The following is a 20,991-nucleotide window of genomic DNA, read 5'->3' as shown; positions in this document are numbered from 1 at the left end:
GCAATAAATATTCACATCTCTCCGAATTTGCTTTCATATATTTTCTGTACACAAATAAGATGACTTCGTATACCTTTTTTTAAATTACATTTCAATCTGCAATAAACACTTGTACAAGTTTAAAGATCAATTTTCTTGTTCTTTGATTAAAATAAATATACAACAATAATCTACACTTAATGCAATCTCTCAAAACGCACTTTCACACGCTCATCTTTTAATTCAGTTTTTCCCATTCCACTGTCAAGTTTAAATCATATGTAGGCCTACAGTTTGCTTATACAGAGCTCAGTAAATACAGACATACTCATGCAATAAAAAAAGACAGACGGTTAATGTAAATTGTGGAAATCGTTTATGGAATAAAGTAAAAGCAATTTATATTTATAATCTTAATATCCTTTCTCGTTTTATTTATACTGAGGATTGTATAGCTTTATCTTTCAATGCAAGGCATTTTTCCTGTTGGCATTGCTAGATTAGAGATTAGAAGAGTTTGTCCGGAGACTTTACCAGGGTAAAGGGGCATAATCATCTCACACTCAACACTTTAGCATTACATCAACACACAATACTGAGCATCTGCGTAAAGCCCAGTCCAAAAATATATAACAGCACTTAAGATCACATTTTGCATCCACACACAAGCACTTACACTGAGGCCTTGCTTAAGGGTAAAGAAACTTTTCTTCCCTTTTTCATTCAAGTAAACTGAAAATGTATTAATACATTAACTATATATTCACTCCTCCATACAGAGATAGAAAAGAGAAAGGTTTTGGAAACTAAAGAGTGGTTTGAAAAAAAAAAGATTATTAATACCCATACAAAGTATCCAACATTCATGGAAACTTGTGAGAACAAGTGCTCTTGTCAATAAAACTCTGCAAAAACAATAAAACACATTCTTGACACTCCACCACTGAATGTCAAAGCGTGAGAAAACATTTCTATTTACAAGTATCCTTTTTGTAAAATTTGAAACATCTGTAATATCATAACATAACAATAGTTGTATTCGTTAAAATTTAAATTCATAGCAAACATTCATATAACATCATAAAATATATTAAAAACAGTGTAAAGTATAAGACTGGCAGTATTAGGATCCAATTAAAATAATTTACACTGCATATTACAGGCTTGACAAATGTGTTAAGTTTCCTTCATACATACAGTTTGTCAATAGCCCTCATAGGTTAAATATTTGAAATGGGAAAAGCTTAATATTTATTATTTCAAGATATATTAATTTGATATAGTTTACAAACATTTATATAATAATTTATAAAGTGCATTGAATGCCTTTAGATTTGACATTCTGGGCCTTGACAACTTTATAGACTGGAAATTCTTTAACGCCTAAATAAATAAGATATGCATGACATTAAGGTCACCAATTGGCTTTGTTTAGTCAAGCAACATCACTGTGGATCCAAACTGCTGCATAAATGTAGTATAGACTAAACTGAAGAAAAACTAAAATAATACTCTTTAATTTACGTTTTGTCATTGCTTGTCTTTTTTTCTGAATCATATTCCTTTTTGAAACCTGCAATTATAGGTAAAACATTAAATATAAAACAACAATTCATACTTATAATTCATTTACTTTCTTGGTGTATTATTTTGTTGTACTTCATATCATTTATGTATAAAGGGCAATAATTGTAGATTCGGATACAGTTGCACATTCAGTTCACAGCATTTTGTTTTTTACAGTTGTTAATTTAGAGTGGCAGTTGTCAATACTTACATACTTTAAAATTTCCAACCTTCTTACCCGCTGTAAAAATACGCTTTGCACAATTATCCTTCAAAACACTCGAACATATAGATGTGCACAAGAAAGCAAAGCAATGGAGAATTAAAAAATCTTCAGGAAATAGAAGCTGGACATCAATTTTGTAATAAGATTATTGCATCCTTGCGACTGCTATTGACTAAACACGTTTAACTTACACTGGAATGTAATAAAACATTGAATTTGTAGTGTGTTTGATGTTCATGTCCAGTGGAATATATCGAGTACAGAGTCATTGGTATGCTCTCTGGTGTTCTGGACAGGTTCACAGCTCAAGCAAGGTATTCAACTGTATTCAATCATTGCCTGTATATTATAAATGCAAACCTTTTCCTTTCCTTTATGGCTCTTAACAATTAAAACAATCTCAATTTCCTCTAGAGTATGTCTGTGCGTGTGTCCTCGTGTTCTGCAGCATGCTTTAGTTTTACAGGTTATTCGTGTAAGAAAGATTTTGTTTGGTTTGATTGCCAAATCAATGATATACACTGTATTGGAACTAAAGGCAAGCGTTCTAAACTTTTCTTGTTTACACCCCACAACACTAATCTACCTGAGAGCCCTGGTGTGTATCAAACTACCGCTATGCACCACACTGCACTTCCGTACGGGTGTTCTACACTTGTGGAAATCGCAGGTGAAAGTAACAGAGTCTCAGCAGGCTGCGTTTCTTTTTGCCACCGGTGTTGTTGTCCGCTTTGGCCCTGCCGCCTGCCTCCTCCACCCTCGCAGCAGTCCCTCCTCCAACCACCAAAGGTCCCCTCAGCGACCCCCAGCCTCGCGACTTCCCCCGGCTCACACTACCGTGCTGATCCGGTTGGTAGATTTGGATTTGGCGCGTTCGACCGTACCTGTCCCCCCAGGTCCGGCTCCAGTCTGGGCCGACGAGGGCCCTTGCTGACCCGCGGCTTGCGAAGGGGGGCCTTGGTGCTGGGGGGGGAGAGGGCAGAGAGGCGTAAGAGGGGTAAGGGGGGAGGAAGGGGGGGGTAAAGGGGAGTGGGGGGGGGGGGAGGGGGGATGGAGGACAACGGAGGATACTGGGGCAGATACGGGGCGCCCTGCTGCCCGTGGTGGACAGTGGCGGACGCAGAGACTGGAGGCGGCTGAGTGGGAGCAGGGAAAGGCGGAGGAGGAGGGCTGGCGAAGACGAAGTGAGGTTGGTGTGCGGGGTGGGAGGCAGGGTGGGGCGTGTTCACGTGCACAGGGTGGGTTAGGGAGTGTGTGTGTGGGTGCGAGTGCGACAGCGTGAGGGGGGGCTTGATGACGGCGCCCCCTCTGGCCGAGGGTGTGGGCTGCGTGTGAAACAACGCAAACTGCGGGTGAGGGGATAGTGGGGAGTGAGGAGAAAGGGGGGGAGGGTGGCCAATGCCCATGTTGCCCATGCTCCCGTAACGACCCTGCAAAGTATGCTGGGAGATCGGCTGGTACTGGGAGGGCACGGAGGGGTTGGGGAGTGGTCGACGAGGCAAGGTAACACGCTGAAGTGTATGATGCACCTGACCGGATGCCGGCACGGTCTGCGTGTGGAAGCGATGGTGGTGGTAGTATGGGGGTGGAGGCTGCCCACTGACACTGTTGTTGGTAGTGTGGCAGTATTGGGCGTGCAGGGCTTGGATCTTGGAAGGTCCCCCTCCCTCTCCCGGGCATAGGGAGGATGGGGAAAGAGGCGGCGGACCTCCAGTAGTCGGTGGGGCCACAGGGGCGGGGTAAGGTGGCCCCGGGGGGATGATAGGGCCCGGGGCTTTGGCTCGTTTGCCCCCAAACAGGGAGCCCAGGAAGGAACCTGTGTTGTTGTTGTTGCTCCCAGTGCCCGTTCCAGTCGCTCCTCTCTCGCTGCTGTTGGAGACTGGCCCAGCGCCAGTCACCGCAGGTGTGTGTTGCTGCCCCGGCCCACCCCCCACCCCCACTCCGGGGCTCAGGATGGGGCGGTGAGGCCGGTAGTCTTCTGCTCCATAACATCCCGGGAGCACAGTGGCTACTGGGTAACGCTGGTGAGGCCGTGGACTGCTAATGATGGAACCCTAAGACAAAGAGAGTGGGGGGAAAGGAGGAGAGACAGAGAAGAAGAGGGCAAAGAGGGTGGGGGGAAAGTGGCCAGAGCAGGACCATTAAAGGAAGATGATGGAAATGTGGGCGATAAACAGGAAGAGGGTAGGAGGGAGCGAAAGAGGAGAAAATATAGCAAAAGGATACAGATAGAACAGTGGTTTTGTTGGATGGGGAAGGAAAACAGGGGTGAGTTGATTAGGGTAATGAAACAACATAATGACTGCATCTTCATTGACATCTACAGTACATAATTTTATAAATGCATGAGCCCGACTTCACATTTTATGTCCCTTATGCTATATGTATTGTAGTGAACTTCAAATTATTATAGTTTTTATTATGTAGTCTTAGAATTAATAATTTTTTTAATTCAAATTTTGTTTAATGAAAATTTGAAGTAAATGGGAAAAGAGTTTGGTTAATACATTGTATCTCTGAATATGTACATTTATCATTTACACATTTATTTATTAGACAAATACTTAAAGGTCCAGTGTATGTCATTTAGTGGCATCTAGTGGTGAGGTTGGGAATTGCAGCCAACAGCTCTCCCCCACCCTTTCGAAGCACAACTTTGGCTCAAACAGGACTAAGATGTCATCATGTTTCAGCCTCTTTGCTGAAGGCGATAAGGCCCTGTAGAGCAGTTTGTCCGTTTAGGGCTACCGTAGAAACAACATGGTGAATTCGATATAAGGGGACCCAGGATATATGTAGATAGGAATAGTTAATTCTGAGGTAATAAAAACATAACGCTTCATTTTGTAAGGTCTTTATACACATCTGAAGACATAGTTATCTATATTGTATTGCTTTTCTGTCCATAGATCAAAAAAATTACACATGTGACCTTTAAAAATGTCTACCTTCAATTTCATGTTTACATACATTAATGAGGGACATCTAATATAAAGTTGGTCTCAGCGTAAAAACTGTTACAGAACTTACATCACACAATCACTTTCATGCATAACATCTCACATCTCAACAAACCATATTCAAAACTATCCAAAACTACAATATAATGACACTTGTGCACTGTCAACATAACTCCACATATGGTTTTGATGTTCCAAAGATGCTCTACACAAATATCACAGTCATGCAGAATTTGTTCTGGGTCACAACTATATAGGTTCAGGTTAAACCCAGAATAAACCCGATGTTCTATGATGTCCTTATAACAACACATCATTTCAGTGCATGTGTACATTAACATTCCACAGACCACACATTGACGCTCACAAATGGATTTGTGTCTATGGTTTAGGACACATGCAAGATGACTCCATGTTTCGGGGATGTTCCAGGCAGACATGCGGGTGGTTCGGGATTGGGGACTAAAGCTAAAGATACAGACCTCTGCTTCACTCAGACTTACTTCCATTGTACTGTCAAGGGAACCAGCGCTGTTTCTGCGGCCACGTTTCCCTGTCACCCAGTTAGGACATGTCAATCATGGCGCAGTGGGTGAGCAAGCGAGTGGGTGTGTGAGTGGGTAGGTTTTATTACTAAAATAGAGCCATTTCTCTCAACCAAGGATCAGTTTAAAATTTTGGTTATCCATTATTCCATCTTTTCTTGTAAACAATACAGTTTCATCAAGTGTTACGCTCACGATGTATGCAAAATATGTACAGATTATGTTACGCATGTATGTGTCTCACCTGATTCAGACAGGTCCCTCAGTGAGGAGCTGAGAGCAGAACGTTTAAGACCCTCTCCTGGGGAGTAGTTGTCATCTAGACTAGGCCTACCGATAGTGCCATTAACTACTTCAGTCTTGACTCCGCCCACTCCTCCTCCCATAATGCTGTTGGTGAGCAGGCTGGGCCGCATTACACCCTTCTGTTTCTCCAACTCAGCTGCAGATGGAGAAAGAATCATTGGAGAGTGCAACATTAGAGGAAACGTCTACAGAAAAACACCATAACCAAACAAAATGTGAGTTTCTATCATAGCACCGCATTTTTCACATGCAAGTTAACGTGGAAGTAAACACAAGAAGGTGTAGTTTATTCATAAGAGCAGCAGGGGGCATTGTACTCACACTCTACTCGGTATTTCTCCATTTCCTGCACCTCAGCGATGCTCTCCCTCAGATCACTCACGAAGCGTGTGCGGTCCTGTTGACTGGGGGCTGAGAAGACGATCAAAACTTTACGTTCGCCCCCTGGGAGTGCCGACGTTAGTCTGATGCCATGAGGATAGTCTAGAGAAACAAAAAATACAGTGATATCTTTCGGTAAATGTTTGTGAATACATAGGAAAGACAATAAAATAGGAAAATCAATGAAATCTTACAGGAGTTCTGGAACATGTGAACCTGCATCTCCACCAATGGAAAGGACTGTCTGAAGTTGTATGTCACAGAGGTTTTCTTTTTCTGGAAAATCTTTGTTACCTAATAACATAATAGCATGAAGCATACTCGTCACTAAACATATATTATGAACATACATTATCTTACAAATGATTTTATAAATGATTGACATTATTACCACAATCAGATCGTTGAAGAGGAAAACCTCTCTCTGGTGGACTCCAGATCTTTGGGGGCGGTTTGGGTCCGGGACTTCATAGAGCTGACAGCAGCAAACCAGTCGGCGATGGGGTAGAGACAGAACCTACACAAAGAACAGATTTTTACAATTAACATACAGAAGTACATTACAGCTGTATAAACATATAAACAACCTAAACAAATTTTTTTTAAAAAAATCATTACTCACAGGTTTCTTGCCCACTATGACTCTCTCCACGGCCTGGACCTGAGAAACATGGTCATCATTGGTCCTCAGTTCCCACTTTTGAATGCGCTGGTAGATTCCAACTAGTAGATCACGTGGGATATCCTGACCATTATCCACCCCTGAGAGACAGAGAGTCACATTACTAAACACTTGCATTATGATTGACAGGATTGCATGAACAAGCTCCTCCCAAACGTCTTTTTAGACCTCCTTCAACCACTTTGCCAAGTGGTTGATATCCATAGGCAGGGGTGTCCAATGTCGGTCCTTGAGGGCCACAGTCCTGCAGAGTTTAGCTCCAGCTTGGCTCAACACACCTGTTTGGAAGTTTCTAGTCTGCTTTGTGAAACCTTGATTAGCTGTTCCGGTGTGTTTGATTAGGGTTTAAGCTAAACTTTGCAGGACACAGGCCCTCCAGGACTGACTTTGGACACCTTCATGTTGACCCTGGGACAACATTTAAATCAACCAACCAGGATTAGGTGCTTCTAGACAATTGTTTTTCACTTATCATTTCCCTCTGATTTTAGTGTTAAGTTATGGTTAGGGTTGGGGCTCGGTGTGGGTTTATATTTTATTTATAAAAATGTCGTCCTTAGGTCAACGAAACATGTCTTCTGACTCCTGAGGACATCAACCACTTGGCAAAATCAGGTAGAGCGTCAAATACACAGCACCTTTAAATTAGCCAATCACCAGTCAAATAAGCCAGGAGTGATATTTTAGAGAAAGTTATTTGAACACCACCTCGCAAGTTCTTGATGAAATCATCCAGCTTCATCTTGCGTTCTGCTTTGATGTTGGGGCTGTACATGTCTGTATTGAGGAGGATGATGGCGAAGGCCAGGATGAAGATGGTGTCTGGGTTCTGAAACTGCCTCACCAATGCTGGATTACATACGCAGTACCTTTGACTACAAGATCGAAGAACACAGGAAGGTTGAGTCAATGTATAACCATATTTCTGAACAATGACAACCTATCATTCATACTGGGTGAACAAGGGCATTGTTCTGTGATAGCATTTCAGTATGCGTCTCTTTGCCACATTTCTTTCTTATTGTTTCATTTTATTAGCATTTTTTCTTTGTACTATAACTTAATTTGTATTATGTAGCATGATCCCCTTTGTCAGTAATATACTTATATGTTCTTAATTTATGTGCATATATGTTTTGCACATTTATTGGATTTCACCATTTCTTTCACAGCTGTAAGCGCATTGTTAATAAGAATGTATAAATATTTGACATTGCAATAACATTTTCTTAAAATTAAAGAGCAAAGAGTAAAGAGTAAAGGGAATACATACATTATACAAAATCTAGTTCCAAGTTTATACCCTGATTAGATCAATTATGCAAAACTCAGTCCAAAACTCTTGCAAAATAGTTGAAATATGATTTTAACTTTCATGCATATTCACCCTCCCATACCTGAAGGCCTCAATAAGTCTTTCAACTTTTTGGGCCTCTCCTTGAACTTTTATCTGAGCCTGAAACTTTCTTAGAGCGTCATCGAGATCCATTCCGGAAAAGTCCATTTCATCAACCACACAACTGCAAAAACAAGTGAAAAGAAGTGTAATAAGGGACCCTTTTAAAAACTTGCATCCATTTTTCCTGACTTAAAGGAGACTTTTTCTGTGTTTAAGTGCTATAATCGGGCCCCGGGTGCATCTAGCAACCCAGAAATGTGAAAATTAAGAACCCAGTAGGTTTCTTTTGGTGTGGCTTTCCCTGCAAGCATGTGAGATATCGAGCCGTTCAGATTTCGCTCTGGCTGTGATGTTCAAACTGGATTTTCTTATAATGTTACAGCCCCTTAATCTACACAGTTCCAACCACTGCGCTCCGCCATTGTTGTTTTTACAAGCGACAGTGGTGTACGTGACGCCATGGCTAAAGTTCGTGGACAACTTGCAATGTAGTTGCTGCACAGAATCCAAACCTAGGAGGCAGCAGTGGATTTTTTTATATTAAGTGGAAATCCCTCCGAAACCATAAGTAAAAACCTGCTAATTAGCGAGAATTAGCGTAAATGTACCGTATATATAGGAGGATATGGTTAGCATATGATAGCGAAGTGAGCTAAGTCAGTCACTGGCAAAATAGAACATTCAAAGCCAGTGTTAAACTATGAAGTAAGTGCAGATGAACACTTGGAGTTTAGCTGTATGAATATTAATACATTATGTGCGTTCATATGTTTAGCTGCAGCACGCTGTTTGTTTTGCTAATGAACAGGGGCGAACACTGCACGTTTGTTTCGTTTTAAATGTCTCTAATCATTTGTGCATATGCTGAAAGATCATTCACATCTTCCTAGTTATGCTTTCACATTGTAATGTTATGACTTTGCAACGACAAGCGCTTAAATCCACGTTATTCCGCTGAGATCTGCAGGTGCGCAATCCTTTGATTTATTACAAGAATACACACACAACGTGAGCGCTGTTTGCCATGACAGATTTTCATGTCTTCAGACGAAGAATTTGAGATGTTTAAGATGAAACTAACCGCAGAGGAATTCAGGAAACATAATTTAGCTAAACCATTGCCATGGCAGTACTACGCGTTTGTTGAAAAGCCAGACGGAAGGGGGGTGGGGTGTTCTGTAACTCATTATCATTTAAAGAGACATGCACTAACACGGGTTGCTGTGAGCAGAGCTGTTTTTGACGAGGCAAGAAGGGTTTTGTTTACACAGCCATGGAGTGCTTTAAAGCAAAATATGTTAGATCCTAATAAATCATACCAACTTGTTGAAAGTGGTCGTATGAGGAGACCTTTAAATTTTTCTACTTCAGATTAAACACTTCATAATAAACATTATTTTCTTGTGCATCATATTAAGTTCAATGGCAATAATGTGGAACTGATTGTATAATTGGAAGTTAGGTGTTGTTAAAAAATGGCTGATTGCTGGAGGGGAGGGGCAGAAATGAGTCCCCCATAGCTCCGCCCTCTAGTAGTAGTTTTGAGTTTTTTCGAAAGAGTATTGATTGAAGATTATAACGGCACATGAATAAAACAAATTAAGTGCATGAAAACATTCTTTATAATAAACACTTCAATATTTGATAAAAAAATGAATTGTTCATTTTGATTTCATGGTGTCTTTAACAAAACTAAAGTTTGTCAGTGTAACCTTTTGTTATTTCTACAAAAGTCTCAGCCAAATAATCTTAAGGGGCACTATGGTGACTCACTCCAATACATCTTTGTTGAACTGCTTCTGTCTGTTGCCAAGAAACTCTCCAATCATCTGTCGACTCAGGCCTTTTCTCTCCAGGATAAAGCGAGCGATGCCCACTGGTGTGTCCGACACAAAGCCCTTTTCAATCAGATACTGGATACCCTTCTCTGGCTTCCTGCCGTCCAGAAAAACAACACCAATCAAAAAGTTTGCAATAGCAGAAAAGACAAAATGGGGATTTGAGATGTAGCAGACCTTAGCTTGTAGTGATAGTTATGCAAAATAAAGCATGCCGTTCAAATGCTCATATTGTTTTTTACCCTCAAATAAAATTCTTACTTGTTAAAGAGGTTGAGTCCTATACGATACTGTCTTCTCTGAACAACGTCGTTGTTGAAAGCAGGAGAATCCCAGCTATGTCGGCTTTCTCTCTGGTAGGTTTGTTTTCCGAGTGGGGGCAGAGGCTCCCTTAAACTGTCCCTTGATGAGGAGCCTGAGCTGCAATTTATAGTTTCGTTAGAGTTTGTGGTCGAGTTTAGCGAGTCATTATCACCATCTGAACAGCACTGCTGCTCCAAGCCACCAGGGGGCAACGCCGCTGACGAGGAGGACGAGAGTGGCGTGGCTGGAGGCTGCTGAGGTGACGAAGAAGACGAGGGAGTGTCAGGGTACTGGTGATGATGGTGATGGTGATGATGGTGGTGATGATGAGCCATGTTATGCGGGATTTGCGATGGTAGCGATCGACCAGCCGGACGCGCTTGACCTTGTGCGGCTGTCGAGGATGTTGAACGAGCATTGGGGTTGTGTTTTAGTGTCCCTTGAGGTGACCCTCCCCCTGAGTCTTGCTCGTACACTAACTGTCTGCTGAGGGAACCTCGGTCTGAACGGTCACTCATGTCCACTGAGCTGTCGCTAGGCGGTTCAATGGTGAGTAGGGGTAAGTGGCCTCCCCGTAACCGGTAATCACGGCATTCCGTGCAAGGGGTGCTTCGGCGGCTGTTGCTGCTTCCACCCCCTTCCGTATCACGGCTATCATCTCTTCCGCTCACCCCGCTTCCGATACCCCCCCAGAATTCTGTGTCTGTGCTGCTAGGTGCCCGGTCGAGAGACAGCGGGGAGGAAGGTAACCCGTCGTCCATGTAGAGAGTGACGTCGCTGTAGGAGGTGGCTGTACTATCTTCATGCATGCTTAGACCCCCCGTACCTCCTCGATCTCGGTCTCCAAGGCCTCTGCGGATGGACGCGTGGCTGTTGCTGCTCCAGATGCACTCGCCGAAGTCATCCACGACTGCACTTCCATCTCCTATGCCTTCCTGGGAATCATCTCGGCGTGGTCGGCAGGTCAGGGCATCGTCAATGGAGTCTGCCAAGGATTTTACCTTGAAATGAAAAGAAAAGTACATTGATTATAGGATAAGTGTTGTCTATAGCAGTGGTTCCCAAAGTGGGGATCGCGACCCCCCGGGGGGTCGCGTAGTGGGGGGGGGGACGCGAGATGATTTACAGAAACTTAATAATAAAAAAAAAATTGTATATGTTAAAAAAGGTAGTAATGATGCGAGTATAAATTTAGGATAATTAAAATAAACTGGAAATAAAACTTCCCGACCAATATGACTGGATAAAGTCACCATTTAATGTAACCACGGAAAATAATCTGGCGTCAGATATGGAAGATGCGCTGATAGAACTGTTCGAGTTCTGGGTTTCTGTTGCGCTGGAATATCCACAGTCGTCGAAAGCCGCGTTGGATGTACTCATGCAATTTGGCTCAACGTATTTATGCGAAAAGACATTCTCCGCGCTGACTTACATTAAGAATAAACACAGTTCACGGTTTAACGTGGAATATGATCTGCGGGTGGAATATGATCTGCGGGTGGCGATCTGCTTTGCTCCGTGCACAGCGCCCATCCATCACATTAGGCGTTTTTTTCTGAATACAAAGTTATTGTTGTATGCGTGTTACAGGCAGCTTGTTCGTATTCTGTCTTTATTTCACAGTTATGGGATGTATTTGTTTTTGTCCGTAATTTGTTAATAAAATAGCCTGGTTTAGAGATTGTGTTCCTTTTTGTTTTAGCTCTGTCAGTATGTAACCAAATCGCAAATCCTTACAAGCTGTCGGAGGAAAATACAAAGATGAGAAAGGAGGGGGAGGAGGGGGGGGTCGCGGGTCGTCAGCAGTCTAATATTGGGGGTCGTGGTCTGAAAAATTTGGGAACCCCTGGTCTATAGCATGACCTAGTCTTTATACAATCACAAAATCACTTTAATATATTCTTGTCTTGCTAGTTATGTTAATTGCAAGTTATTGCTAGACTAAACACATTATCGGTCAGAGTTTTAGAACATGTATTGACTTACAAATTTTTCCCACAATATTGGATGACAGTAAATTGATCAAAACTATGGTATACAATAAAGGGAACAATAGGAAATTTAGTTCAGATGAAACGCTTTTTTAGACCTTTTTGGAAAAACATTTCACTCAAGTGTTCTAAATCTCTTGATCTCCCTTTATTTCTATTAGAATTTAAAACGATATAAACTATATACTTACTTGTTTAGAGAAGGAGTCCTCTAGGTGGGTGTATTCTGGCCGTAATGGGGAGCTTGGTTCTGTGGTGCAGGTTGGAGAATGTGGTGGTCCCATTCCCGGACTGTGACTGTAGTGAGTTGGGGCGGGAGGCTGAGGCTGTCGGTCGTCAAACGAGTACTGCAGTCGCATGTTGGAAAGGATGATGCGTCGTGTCAGTCGGCTCTCAGAAGCCGAGCTACGTAGACGCTCAAAGTTCTTGTTCATGCGATATTGACGGAATGCTGTCTGGATGGTTCGCGCCGCTCGTCTACTCACAAAGTAACCTCCATATTTCTTCTCCAGCATCTCCACCTGAACAGTGACAGTGTGTTTTGCATTAGTCTGCATTGAATCACTGAATCGATTATTTACAGACTTTTACATGTTTGCTTGTTGACTTACCTTCTTGTCTTGTAAGTCTGAAGAGAGCTCATAGCTGTCCGATAAGGCTTTGCACCTCTTGTTTTCCTCTTCCTCTTGTTTACGTAGGGCCAGGCTAGCTGGTTGGTTGCGTGTACGCTGGACCCAAGCAAGGCTGGCTGGACTTGGAGGGGCCACAAAAGGTGCCCGAGGGCCTGGGGGGCCGCAGCTGTTGTCTCTGTAGCGGTCAGAGCTGTGTATGTATGGAGATTTATTGCTGGAACTCTCTGAGAAGGGACGTGAATCTGAACCCTGGGTTTCCTGCTCACTGAAGGGGTGGGTGAGAGAGAGAAGGAGAGAGAGAGAAAGATATTAATTCAGTTCCAGACGCCCCCATAATGAGAGGATAAGATAGAAATCACAAACAACTGAGGAATTCACAACAGTGTTCTTTTTCCAATGACTTAGTATTTTGACTTTCAGGAAAGTTATCAACAGGACAAATTTCCTAGAATTAGCACACAGCCTTATGAAAATAAGAGCAATTCTAGTTACAGTTTAGACTGAAAAAGTATTTTAGCACATTAAACACGTAAATTTCAATAAGGACTCATTTCACCCAGTTTAATAAATATGAAATGTATACAAAACGTAACCAACCTAACAACCTGATTAGTAAATCTGATTTTTGTTTCTGTCATGTGTAGGGTTTTGGCATATGCAATGCTCATGTGTAGCATCACATTTAGCCTCCCATCTTTGCTTATCTCTTGCATAACTCTCATCCTTAAAGACTGGCAATTCCAAAAGTGACTCACGTATCCAGCAGGGTACCGGAAAGTTTAGATCGATGCACACAAATATAAACACATCCGCATCTCACACCCCCTCTACACTCATTTTTTAAGATAATGTAAGTCGCCTACTCAAAACCAAACTGCCAGGGTATTTCCAGTGTTTTGATTGGTTGTTGGCAAGTAGCTATACAGTTGCTAGGGTGTTCAAGATTGTTGTTAGGGCATTTTTTAGGTGGTTGCCCACAACCAAATCCCTGTGACGTTCTGGTTTCTAGAATTGCCTCAGTTCACAGGGCTAAAAACGATTTCAGAACAATAGCACAGCTCTCTTCAACAAACTACAACATTAAAAGGAATGGAACAGTTCACCGAAATGAAAATTCTGCCTTCATTGGTTGTAACCAAACAGTTCTTGGCCACCGCTGACTACCATAGTAGACCAATAACAATGGATTTCAAAAGGACCTCAGAACTGTTTATTTCTCTTCATTCTTCAAAATATCTTCTTTTGTGTTGAACAAAAGAGAAATTTATAAAGACATTTTTCTTACTATGGTAGTCAATAGTGACTGTTCGGTTACTAGCATTTTCCGACTAGCTTTCTCTGTGTTCATTAGAACAAATACATTTATACAGACTTTATATTTCTGGATAAACTATCCCTTTAAGATTTCATTCATCTTTTTAAAACAAATAGTGCAGAAAAAGTTGAATACTTAAGAATTAAAAGGAATAGTTCAAGGAATAGTTGAACCAAAAATAAAAATTCTGCCATCATTTATTCGCTCTCATGTCATTCAAAACCTGTGTGTGACTCCTTCCTCACTTGAACGCAAAAGAAGATATTCTAAGAAATATCTCAGGGGTTTTGTGTCCATGCAATGGAAGTCAATGGGGACCAATGTTCTTTGGTTACCAACATTCTTCAAAATATCTTCTTTTGTGTTCTGCAGAAGAACGAAAGTCATGCAGGTTTGGAATGACATAAGGTTACTTTGAGGGTAGAAACTTTGTTATAATAAAAAAGGCAGTAGCACTTGTAATTGGCTCAGTAAGCACCACTTCAAAAGTATTCACAAACTAAGGAAGAAATAGCAGTTTATTGACGGGAACATAACTGACAGGGTCACAGAGCACTAAGGTTGGACATGGGAAACACAAAAGCATGTGATCTGAACACATAATCCTGACACAGCTTTCTGACAGGACAGTGTGTGGGCACATCTGAATCACTGCTGCCAACTTCCTGTTGTCTTTGACTAAATTAAAATAGGTTATGACACGATAATCTCATAATGCTAATGCACTGCAATTTTCACGTCTCATGAAACTTGTTATTTTGCGTAAATGATTCTTTACTTTCACAAGCCCTCACAGACATCCATGTGCATGCATACAATCTTTATGAACATCTACCTGTCTAGAAAGGCATACAAATCTATACAAAAGACACAAAACCTTTCTAGGACACTCTATTGTATGTAGACAACAGAAACTTGCAGCTATGGAGGCTTTTAGTACTAAACAGTGGAAGTTCACTCTTCTATCAACAGAAACCTGAAAACTTTAATTGAGTACTTACTACATTTACTAAATTCCCCAAATTGGACACGCAGACTCTCATATATGCAGAACAAGAGATTTAACTTCCTCCAAAAGCCACTGAAAACTCCTGGAATCCACTAAGTGCTGAATGTTGTGGCTTCAGAGCGGTTCTGCACTTCTTAGAGACTGTCAGGAGGTCACCACCAACGAGTCACATGACAGAGCCTCGCCCCTCCCTCCTCCATTTCTCTCTCTATTTACATTACACAAAGTACACCGCTGTAATTCGCCAAAGTCAATGGCTTGAAACAAGTGACCCAATAAGTAAACAGAAACCTGTGTGTCTGGTCCAATCAGCTTTAAAAAGCTCAGAGTGAGTTCACATTGGCTAGCTGTCAAATAAAAAACTTACAGGTGTTTCCACTGAATCTATATGAAAAGTGAGGAAAAATGCATTTGGCGTTCCTGTAGTTGCATGTAGTTTTAAAGAGATTGAATGTAAGCGAGACACATTGTTATAGCTTTATAAGCCGTGCTATGACAGTTTTACCTATAGGAAAGACAATGACATTTTAATTATTTCTCCTGCTCAAAAGTCATCTGTCATTTGTATTCTTATGTGCTCATATCTGACAAATACTGCAATCAGAAGTCAGAGATTTCAGCACTAATATATGAAGAGTTTGGTTCCAAAATGAGATACCTCAAAAATCATGATCTATGTTAACATGTATTAGTTGTTATGGCTTAAATTAAAACAAACCAACTGCAGTTTGATTGATATTGATTGTAATGCACAATAAAAAAACATTTATCTTATTTTGGAACCAAACTCTTCATATATAGCCTATACAATGTTTCTTGCCACTGTCACAGTTGGTTTATGATGATAAATTAGCATAATCCTGCTGTTAGCTGAAGCTGGTTGACCAGAAAAGTAGTGTTTGAGTTAGTTATGGGACCACAGTACATCAGCATTGCATGTTGGAATGCAAAATAAATTGTCAGCCCTATCGGCCTATAAATGGTCATTTTCAATGTTATGGGTTCGGATAATAAACATTTAGGCCGATATATTATAGACGATAAATTATGGTAGAAGCACTTCAGCTGCACGCTGCTCGCAGTTAAAATCCAGTACGGCACTGTTTTTCTGTCATGATCATTCACTTAGCCTACTGATAATAGCAAAACATTGTTGATGTGGGGTGTAGATATTTATGAACGTGTAAATTTAGGAACAAAAACATATTGTTTGAATCAGACTGCTGTCTGAATGCTTTATGTCTTGAGATCTGTAAGACATGTGGCTATTGAGAACACCTTTCTGGGTTGCTCTGGAAGAACATCTTTCAATTCAAGTTTATTTATATGGCGCTTTTCTCAATGTGCATTGTTCCAAAGCAGCTTTACATGGGCAAACAGGAAAAACAGAAAAGGTAAAACACAGCATAGTGCATGGTGTTTATAGAACAAGCAAGATCATTCTAATAAATAATATCTAATTAATAAATAAATGCAGTCTCCCGGTGAGCAAGCCAACACTGCCCCGCATCTTTCATATGTTTATTTAATAAAAATTATACCAGAAAAGTTTAAAAGTTAAAGAATCTTTAACTAGTGTAAAGTAGGCTTGGTACATGATTTTCAGGGGGGGGAATGTTATATTAATATTTCATGCTCAGAAGATGTTATATTAATATTTGGATACTGTTTATCGGCCAACATATCGGTTATCGGCTTCCAATGTTCAAGAGTTATTGGTTATGGTTATTGGCCAAAAATGACATGAATACTTAATTGGAAAGGAACCAAAAACTACATAATGTATGCTATGTCTTCAGCAGTGATGACATCACTTTAAAAAAAATATATATATATTATAAGAAAAAAATACTTCTGATCTAGGCCCCTTAAATTTTGGGAACCATTGGATTTAACCTTCAGAACATGAGGTGTGTGGTACAAAATGGATAAAACACTAATCTTGCAGAAAATAAGGCAAACATTGACAACAGTTGTATCTTTATTTATCAATTAATATTTATTGATAGTCTCATGTGGTTGTATTTTCTTCCGGGCTTGACTTTATAAACCTTTATGTTGTTATTTCTTTGCAAAGCCACCTTAAAATCATCTTAAAAATAAGCTTTGGGTTTTATGTTAAGTTAACTCTGCAACATTGCAAAGTTTTTAATACATCTTTAATATTATAATTGAATGAAAGCAAAGACGTAAATTGAAAGACACTTTTGACCTGGACTGTATGTGTTTTATAGTCCTGTAGCTCAAGTTGTAGAGCATGATGCTAGCAACACAAAGCAAGAAAAAGGTCATAGGTTTGATTTCCTGGTTACTTTAAAATACATATCTTGAATACACTGGAAATTGTTTTGCTTAAAAGCGTCTGCCAAGTAAACAAATGCAAATGTCATAATTCTGAATCCTGCTATTTATTTATTCAAATTCAATGTTTCCATCATCTTCTCATTGCACAGATTGCTGTTTTAAGGTGTTTAATTATGTATATTCGTGTAGTTAAATTCAAATGATGTTCATTCAAAGTCGTACAATCTTACAACCTGCAAACTATCCACCAACACCTACGGTTACTGTATTAGTGCTGCGTATCTATAGCAACATTCTCTAATGACTCCCTTACCTCCTACGGTGGTCTCACAGCAACTGTCACTAAGCAACCCTACCTCTCTCACTCCTACATATGTGTGTGTGAGTGGGTGTGAGGTGTGGGAGGAACGGGAAATGAAGACGTGATGCAGAAATGATGGAAGCTGGATTGTAGGAGACAGGTTTATGAGCAGATGTTTTACAGAATAAAAATACACTTTAGGTTTGTCATCAATGTAGGTAGCAGGTGCCAGACTGTCTTTTTAAACCTTGCTGCAGTGTTTGCTAAAATAAAATTTGGGCAACTTAGAAACCAGTGCAAACATAAAGAGATATAGCTTCAGATTTAAGATACATACAGAAAAAGAAACATACTGTAGAGGAAAAATCATGGAAGTCAATGGTGCCCAAGAACTGTTTGGTTTCCTGCATTCTTCAAAATATTGTCTCTTGTGTTCAATAAAACTATGACATGTATAGAGGTTTGGAACAACTTGAGCAAATGATGACAGAATTTTCACTTTTGAGTGAACTATCCCTTTAAATCAACCCTTTAGAACTTTTGCTCATGGCTTCCCCATGTGGTTGAAAAGTGCAATTGTCTGTTACCAGTGTCTACACGTGAATTGATTTACTAAGCTGATGAACCCGGCGAATGCAGAAATATCATTTGGAAGCCATGTCGCACTCTTTCAAGTACAAGCTTTAGCAGGCAGGGGATGGGCGGGGCTGTGTGTACCGACCGAACACTGAAACTGAGAAAGTGTGGTAAGGTGGAAGACAGGAATGTTGTAGTTGCCTGCTGAGCAAGTTGAATTAGAAACATTATACCTGCTATCAAACGTTTCTAAAACCAGAATACTCAGCAAATTCAGTCCACATCGTGTGTACAGACACTAGTTTATACACAACTACAGGAAAACATTTTCCCGGTACATTCCTTTTTCTTTTGATGTGAAATTATAATCTGATATTTATCATATTTTAAATTAAGATGTACTTTTGAATTGTCTTCCGACATTTTAAAGATATGGTTTACCCAATAAATGTTCATTTACTTCCATACAGTGAAATAATGTATGCACTTCTACTTACAAAGCAGCTGGAACATTCTGCTAGATCGCTCATCCTTGAAATTTAACAAGAATCATCACGCCAATGTAATTTCTCTTTAAAAACACAGAGGGTGTTAATCTGTATTGTCTTCAGGTACTTCCGCTTATTTGGTACATTAACGTCTTATTATATTCCAGTGGGTAAGACAACAGCACTGTCGGTAAAAATTGTACCGTAAGACTAAACAACATTTGAAACATCTGAAACATTTCAATTAGTTTGACAGCAAGTAAATAAATGGACATGCCACATACTGAGAAGATCAATTTTGTCAGTTTTATGAGTCGACTCTTGTGTTTTTATGTAAGAGATGGAAGTGCACAAGACTCCCCTGTGGTGTAATATGCAGTTTAATTAAATATCAAGACTGCATTATATTTGCCAGACGCTTTTTCAGGGTTATGCTCATTGTTACGGTTTGTGCAATATTGCATTCACACAACAGTTTTTAAAATAAGAGTTTACTCTAGATAGCTAACATATTTTAGAGCTGCCAAAAAAACTCTAAGACTAATAGAGACAGGATTATTGTCATGCTAATTTAAAGCAAGCTGTGAGCAAACAATGTCAAAATGTTTGTAAAAATATATATCCATACATACAGTTCAAAATATATATAATTACGTTTAAAGATATAACTCAACATCGTACATCCAGATGGGTTCATATGGACTTCAACCTCGCAGCATCATGACATGATGTAGAACACACCTATTGCTAGAAATGTATGCAGGTGTGTATTAACAGGGTTGAAGCAAACTCTGAAGAAATGTGGATATCACGGTTTGAGGATGACTAATTTACAAAATAAAACAGTCAAATATGAAATTAAAATATTTAAAAAGAAATCTTGGTCACATTTTAGATCAAGGTCAAGTTCTCTCTATTAACTATTAACTACGACTTTCAGTAAACTCCTTATTACTACTTTTTTTTAGGTTTAGGCACTGGGTAGGGTAAAGGGTTGTATAATAAGGTCATGCAGAATAAGGCAGGGGTTCCCAAACTTTTCAGCTGCAAAATAACAGTGCCAGTGATTCAAGACCCCCACTATCCTCTAAAGTATACAAACGTTGCGCGCACATAAGCACATGCACCTATCCTACCCAAACGCACATAATGACAACACAAAAGAGCACAGTCTAACATTATATTATATTATTGTTTTTAACTCAGTTCTTTACTTGTTGTTATACATAAACTATGAACTTTTACTACAGATTGTCGAATTTCATCAAACATAATCGAGTACTGATGGATGTGCATAATCGAGTACTGATGGATGTGCCTCTTTTCGTGCCAGAGGACAATGGCCCCTCTGACTGTGACGGTGCTCCGCTGACCTCCCCGCATTGTCTTTGGTAGATATTAATCAACGATTCATTTCAACAAATAAGAATATCCTAAACTTAAAGTCTGAAAAATAATCTGCGTGCACATTGGACTGTTTAACGTGGTGCTATAAATGAACTAACCTAATGCGGTTGCTAATGTCATTAATGTGACGAAATCACCTCAAGGGTCATGAACGAGGGAGAGGAAAATTCCAAAGGCAGATGGCTTTCATTTGCCTGGTTTTATTTTTAACTTAACTAATATTTTTATATTTTGTTACACTTATTGTTTTTTTTACGCTATTTCTATTAAAAAATATATTTTTGGAAATCATCTTGCGACCCTAACCTCATGGCCTTGCGACCCAGTTACTGAAATCTTTTCTGTAGCTGAACCAGACTGCTAATTGGTTATTGACTAAATATGACAAATATGACCCTAACCCTTGGTGACAAAGTACACAGAGTATCTGTGTGCCAAAAATAAGAGATGAAGGCCAATGGAACTCTTATTAGACTGGGAATTATTACATGCTTGAGGCTAAAGCATTAAAGAAAAATAAAGAAAATATTAAGGTTTCCAATCTTTCAGACAATAAACCATTTCTCCTTAAAACACGACAGTGGCTTCAAACATAAAGTCACAACAAGCTTGAGGTGGTGTGAGGACAGTGGTCTGAATGTCCTCGGATGGCCCAGTAAAAGCTCAGATCTTCTCAAACAAGCTGTCAGTGCTTGAAGGAGCAGGAAGGACGAACGGTAGAAGCTGCCAAAACACAGGTGAACAAAGATGCTAGAATCTTCCAGAAAAAATCTCACAACT

General features: G+C 40.1%; 1 protein-coding gene across 8 annotated transcripts in view; it reads right to left on the bottom strand.

Moving 5' to 3' along the window:
- Positions 1-2,462: 2,462 nt before the first annotated feature.
- iqsec2b (IQ motif and Sec7 domain ArfGEF 2b) overlaps positions 2,463-20,991 on the bottom strand; it is a 63,047-nt gene continuing 44,518 nt past the window's right edge. The window contains exons 1-14 of one of the 8 annotated variants that reach the window (XM_056773167.1): positions 15,128-15,263; positions 12,791-13,076; positions 12,371-12,700; positions 10,144-11,186; positions 9,818-9,979; positions 8,043-8,165; positions 7,354-7,520; positions 6,586-6,725; positions 6,355-6,480; positions 6,158-6,257; positions 5,904-6,065; positions 5,521-5,718; positions 5,214-5,284; positions 2,463-3,825 (exon numbers count right to left, since the gene is read on the bottom strand). In XM_056773167.1, the coding sequence (XP_056629145.1) occupies positions 2,605-3,825; positions 5,214-5,284; positions 5,521-5,718; positions 5,904-6,065; positions 6,158-6,257; positions 6,355-6,480; positions 6,586-6,725; positions 7,354-7,520; positions 8,043-8,165; positions 9,818-9,979; positions 10,144-11,186; positions 12,371-12,700; positions 12,791-13,076; positions 15,128-15,132 (4,134 nt within the window). In that variant the 5' untranslated portion in view covers positions 15,133-15,263 and the 3' untranslated portion in view covers positions 2,463-2,604. Of the gene's footprint in view, positions 3,826-5,213; positions 5,285-5,520; positions 5,719-5,903; positions 6,066-6,157; positions 6,258-6,354; positions 6,481-6,585; positions 6,726-7,353; positions 7,521-8,042; positions 8,166-9,817; positions 9,980-10,143; positions 11,187-12,370; positions 12,701-12,790; positions 13,077-15,127; positions 15,264-20,991 lie in introns of those variants that run through there. The other 7 variants (XM_056773163.1, XM_056773164.1, XM_056773165.1 and 4 more) reach the window with 7 other exon arrangements.

This window comes from Triplophysa dalaica, chromosome 18 (assembly GCF_015846415.1).
Source record: "Triplophysa dalaica isolate WHDGS20190420 chromosome 18, ASM1584641v1, whole genome shotgun sequence".
Taxonomy (NCBI): domain Eukaryota; kingdom Metazoa; phylum Chordata; class Actinopteri; order Cypriniformes; family Nemacheilidae; genus Triplophysa; species Triplophysa dalaica.
This window is presented reverse-complemented; position numbering and strand designations above follow the sequence as displayed.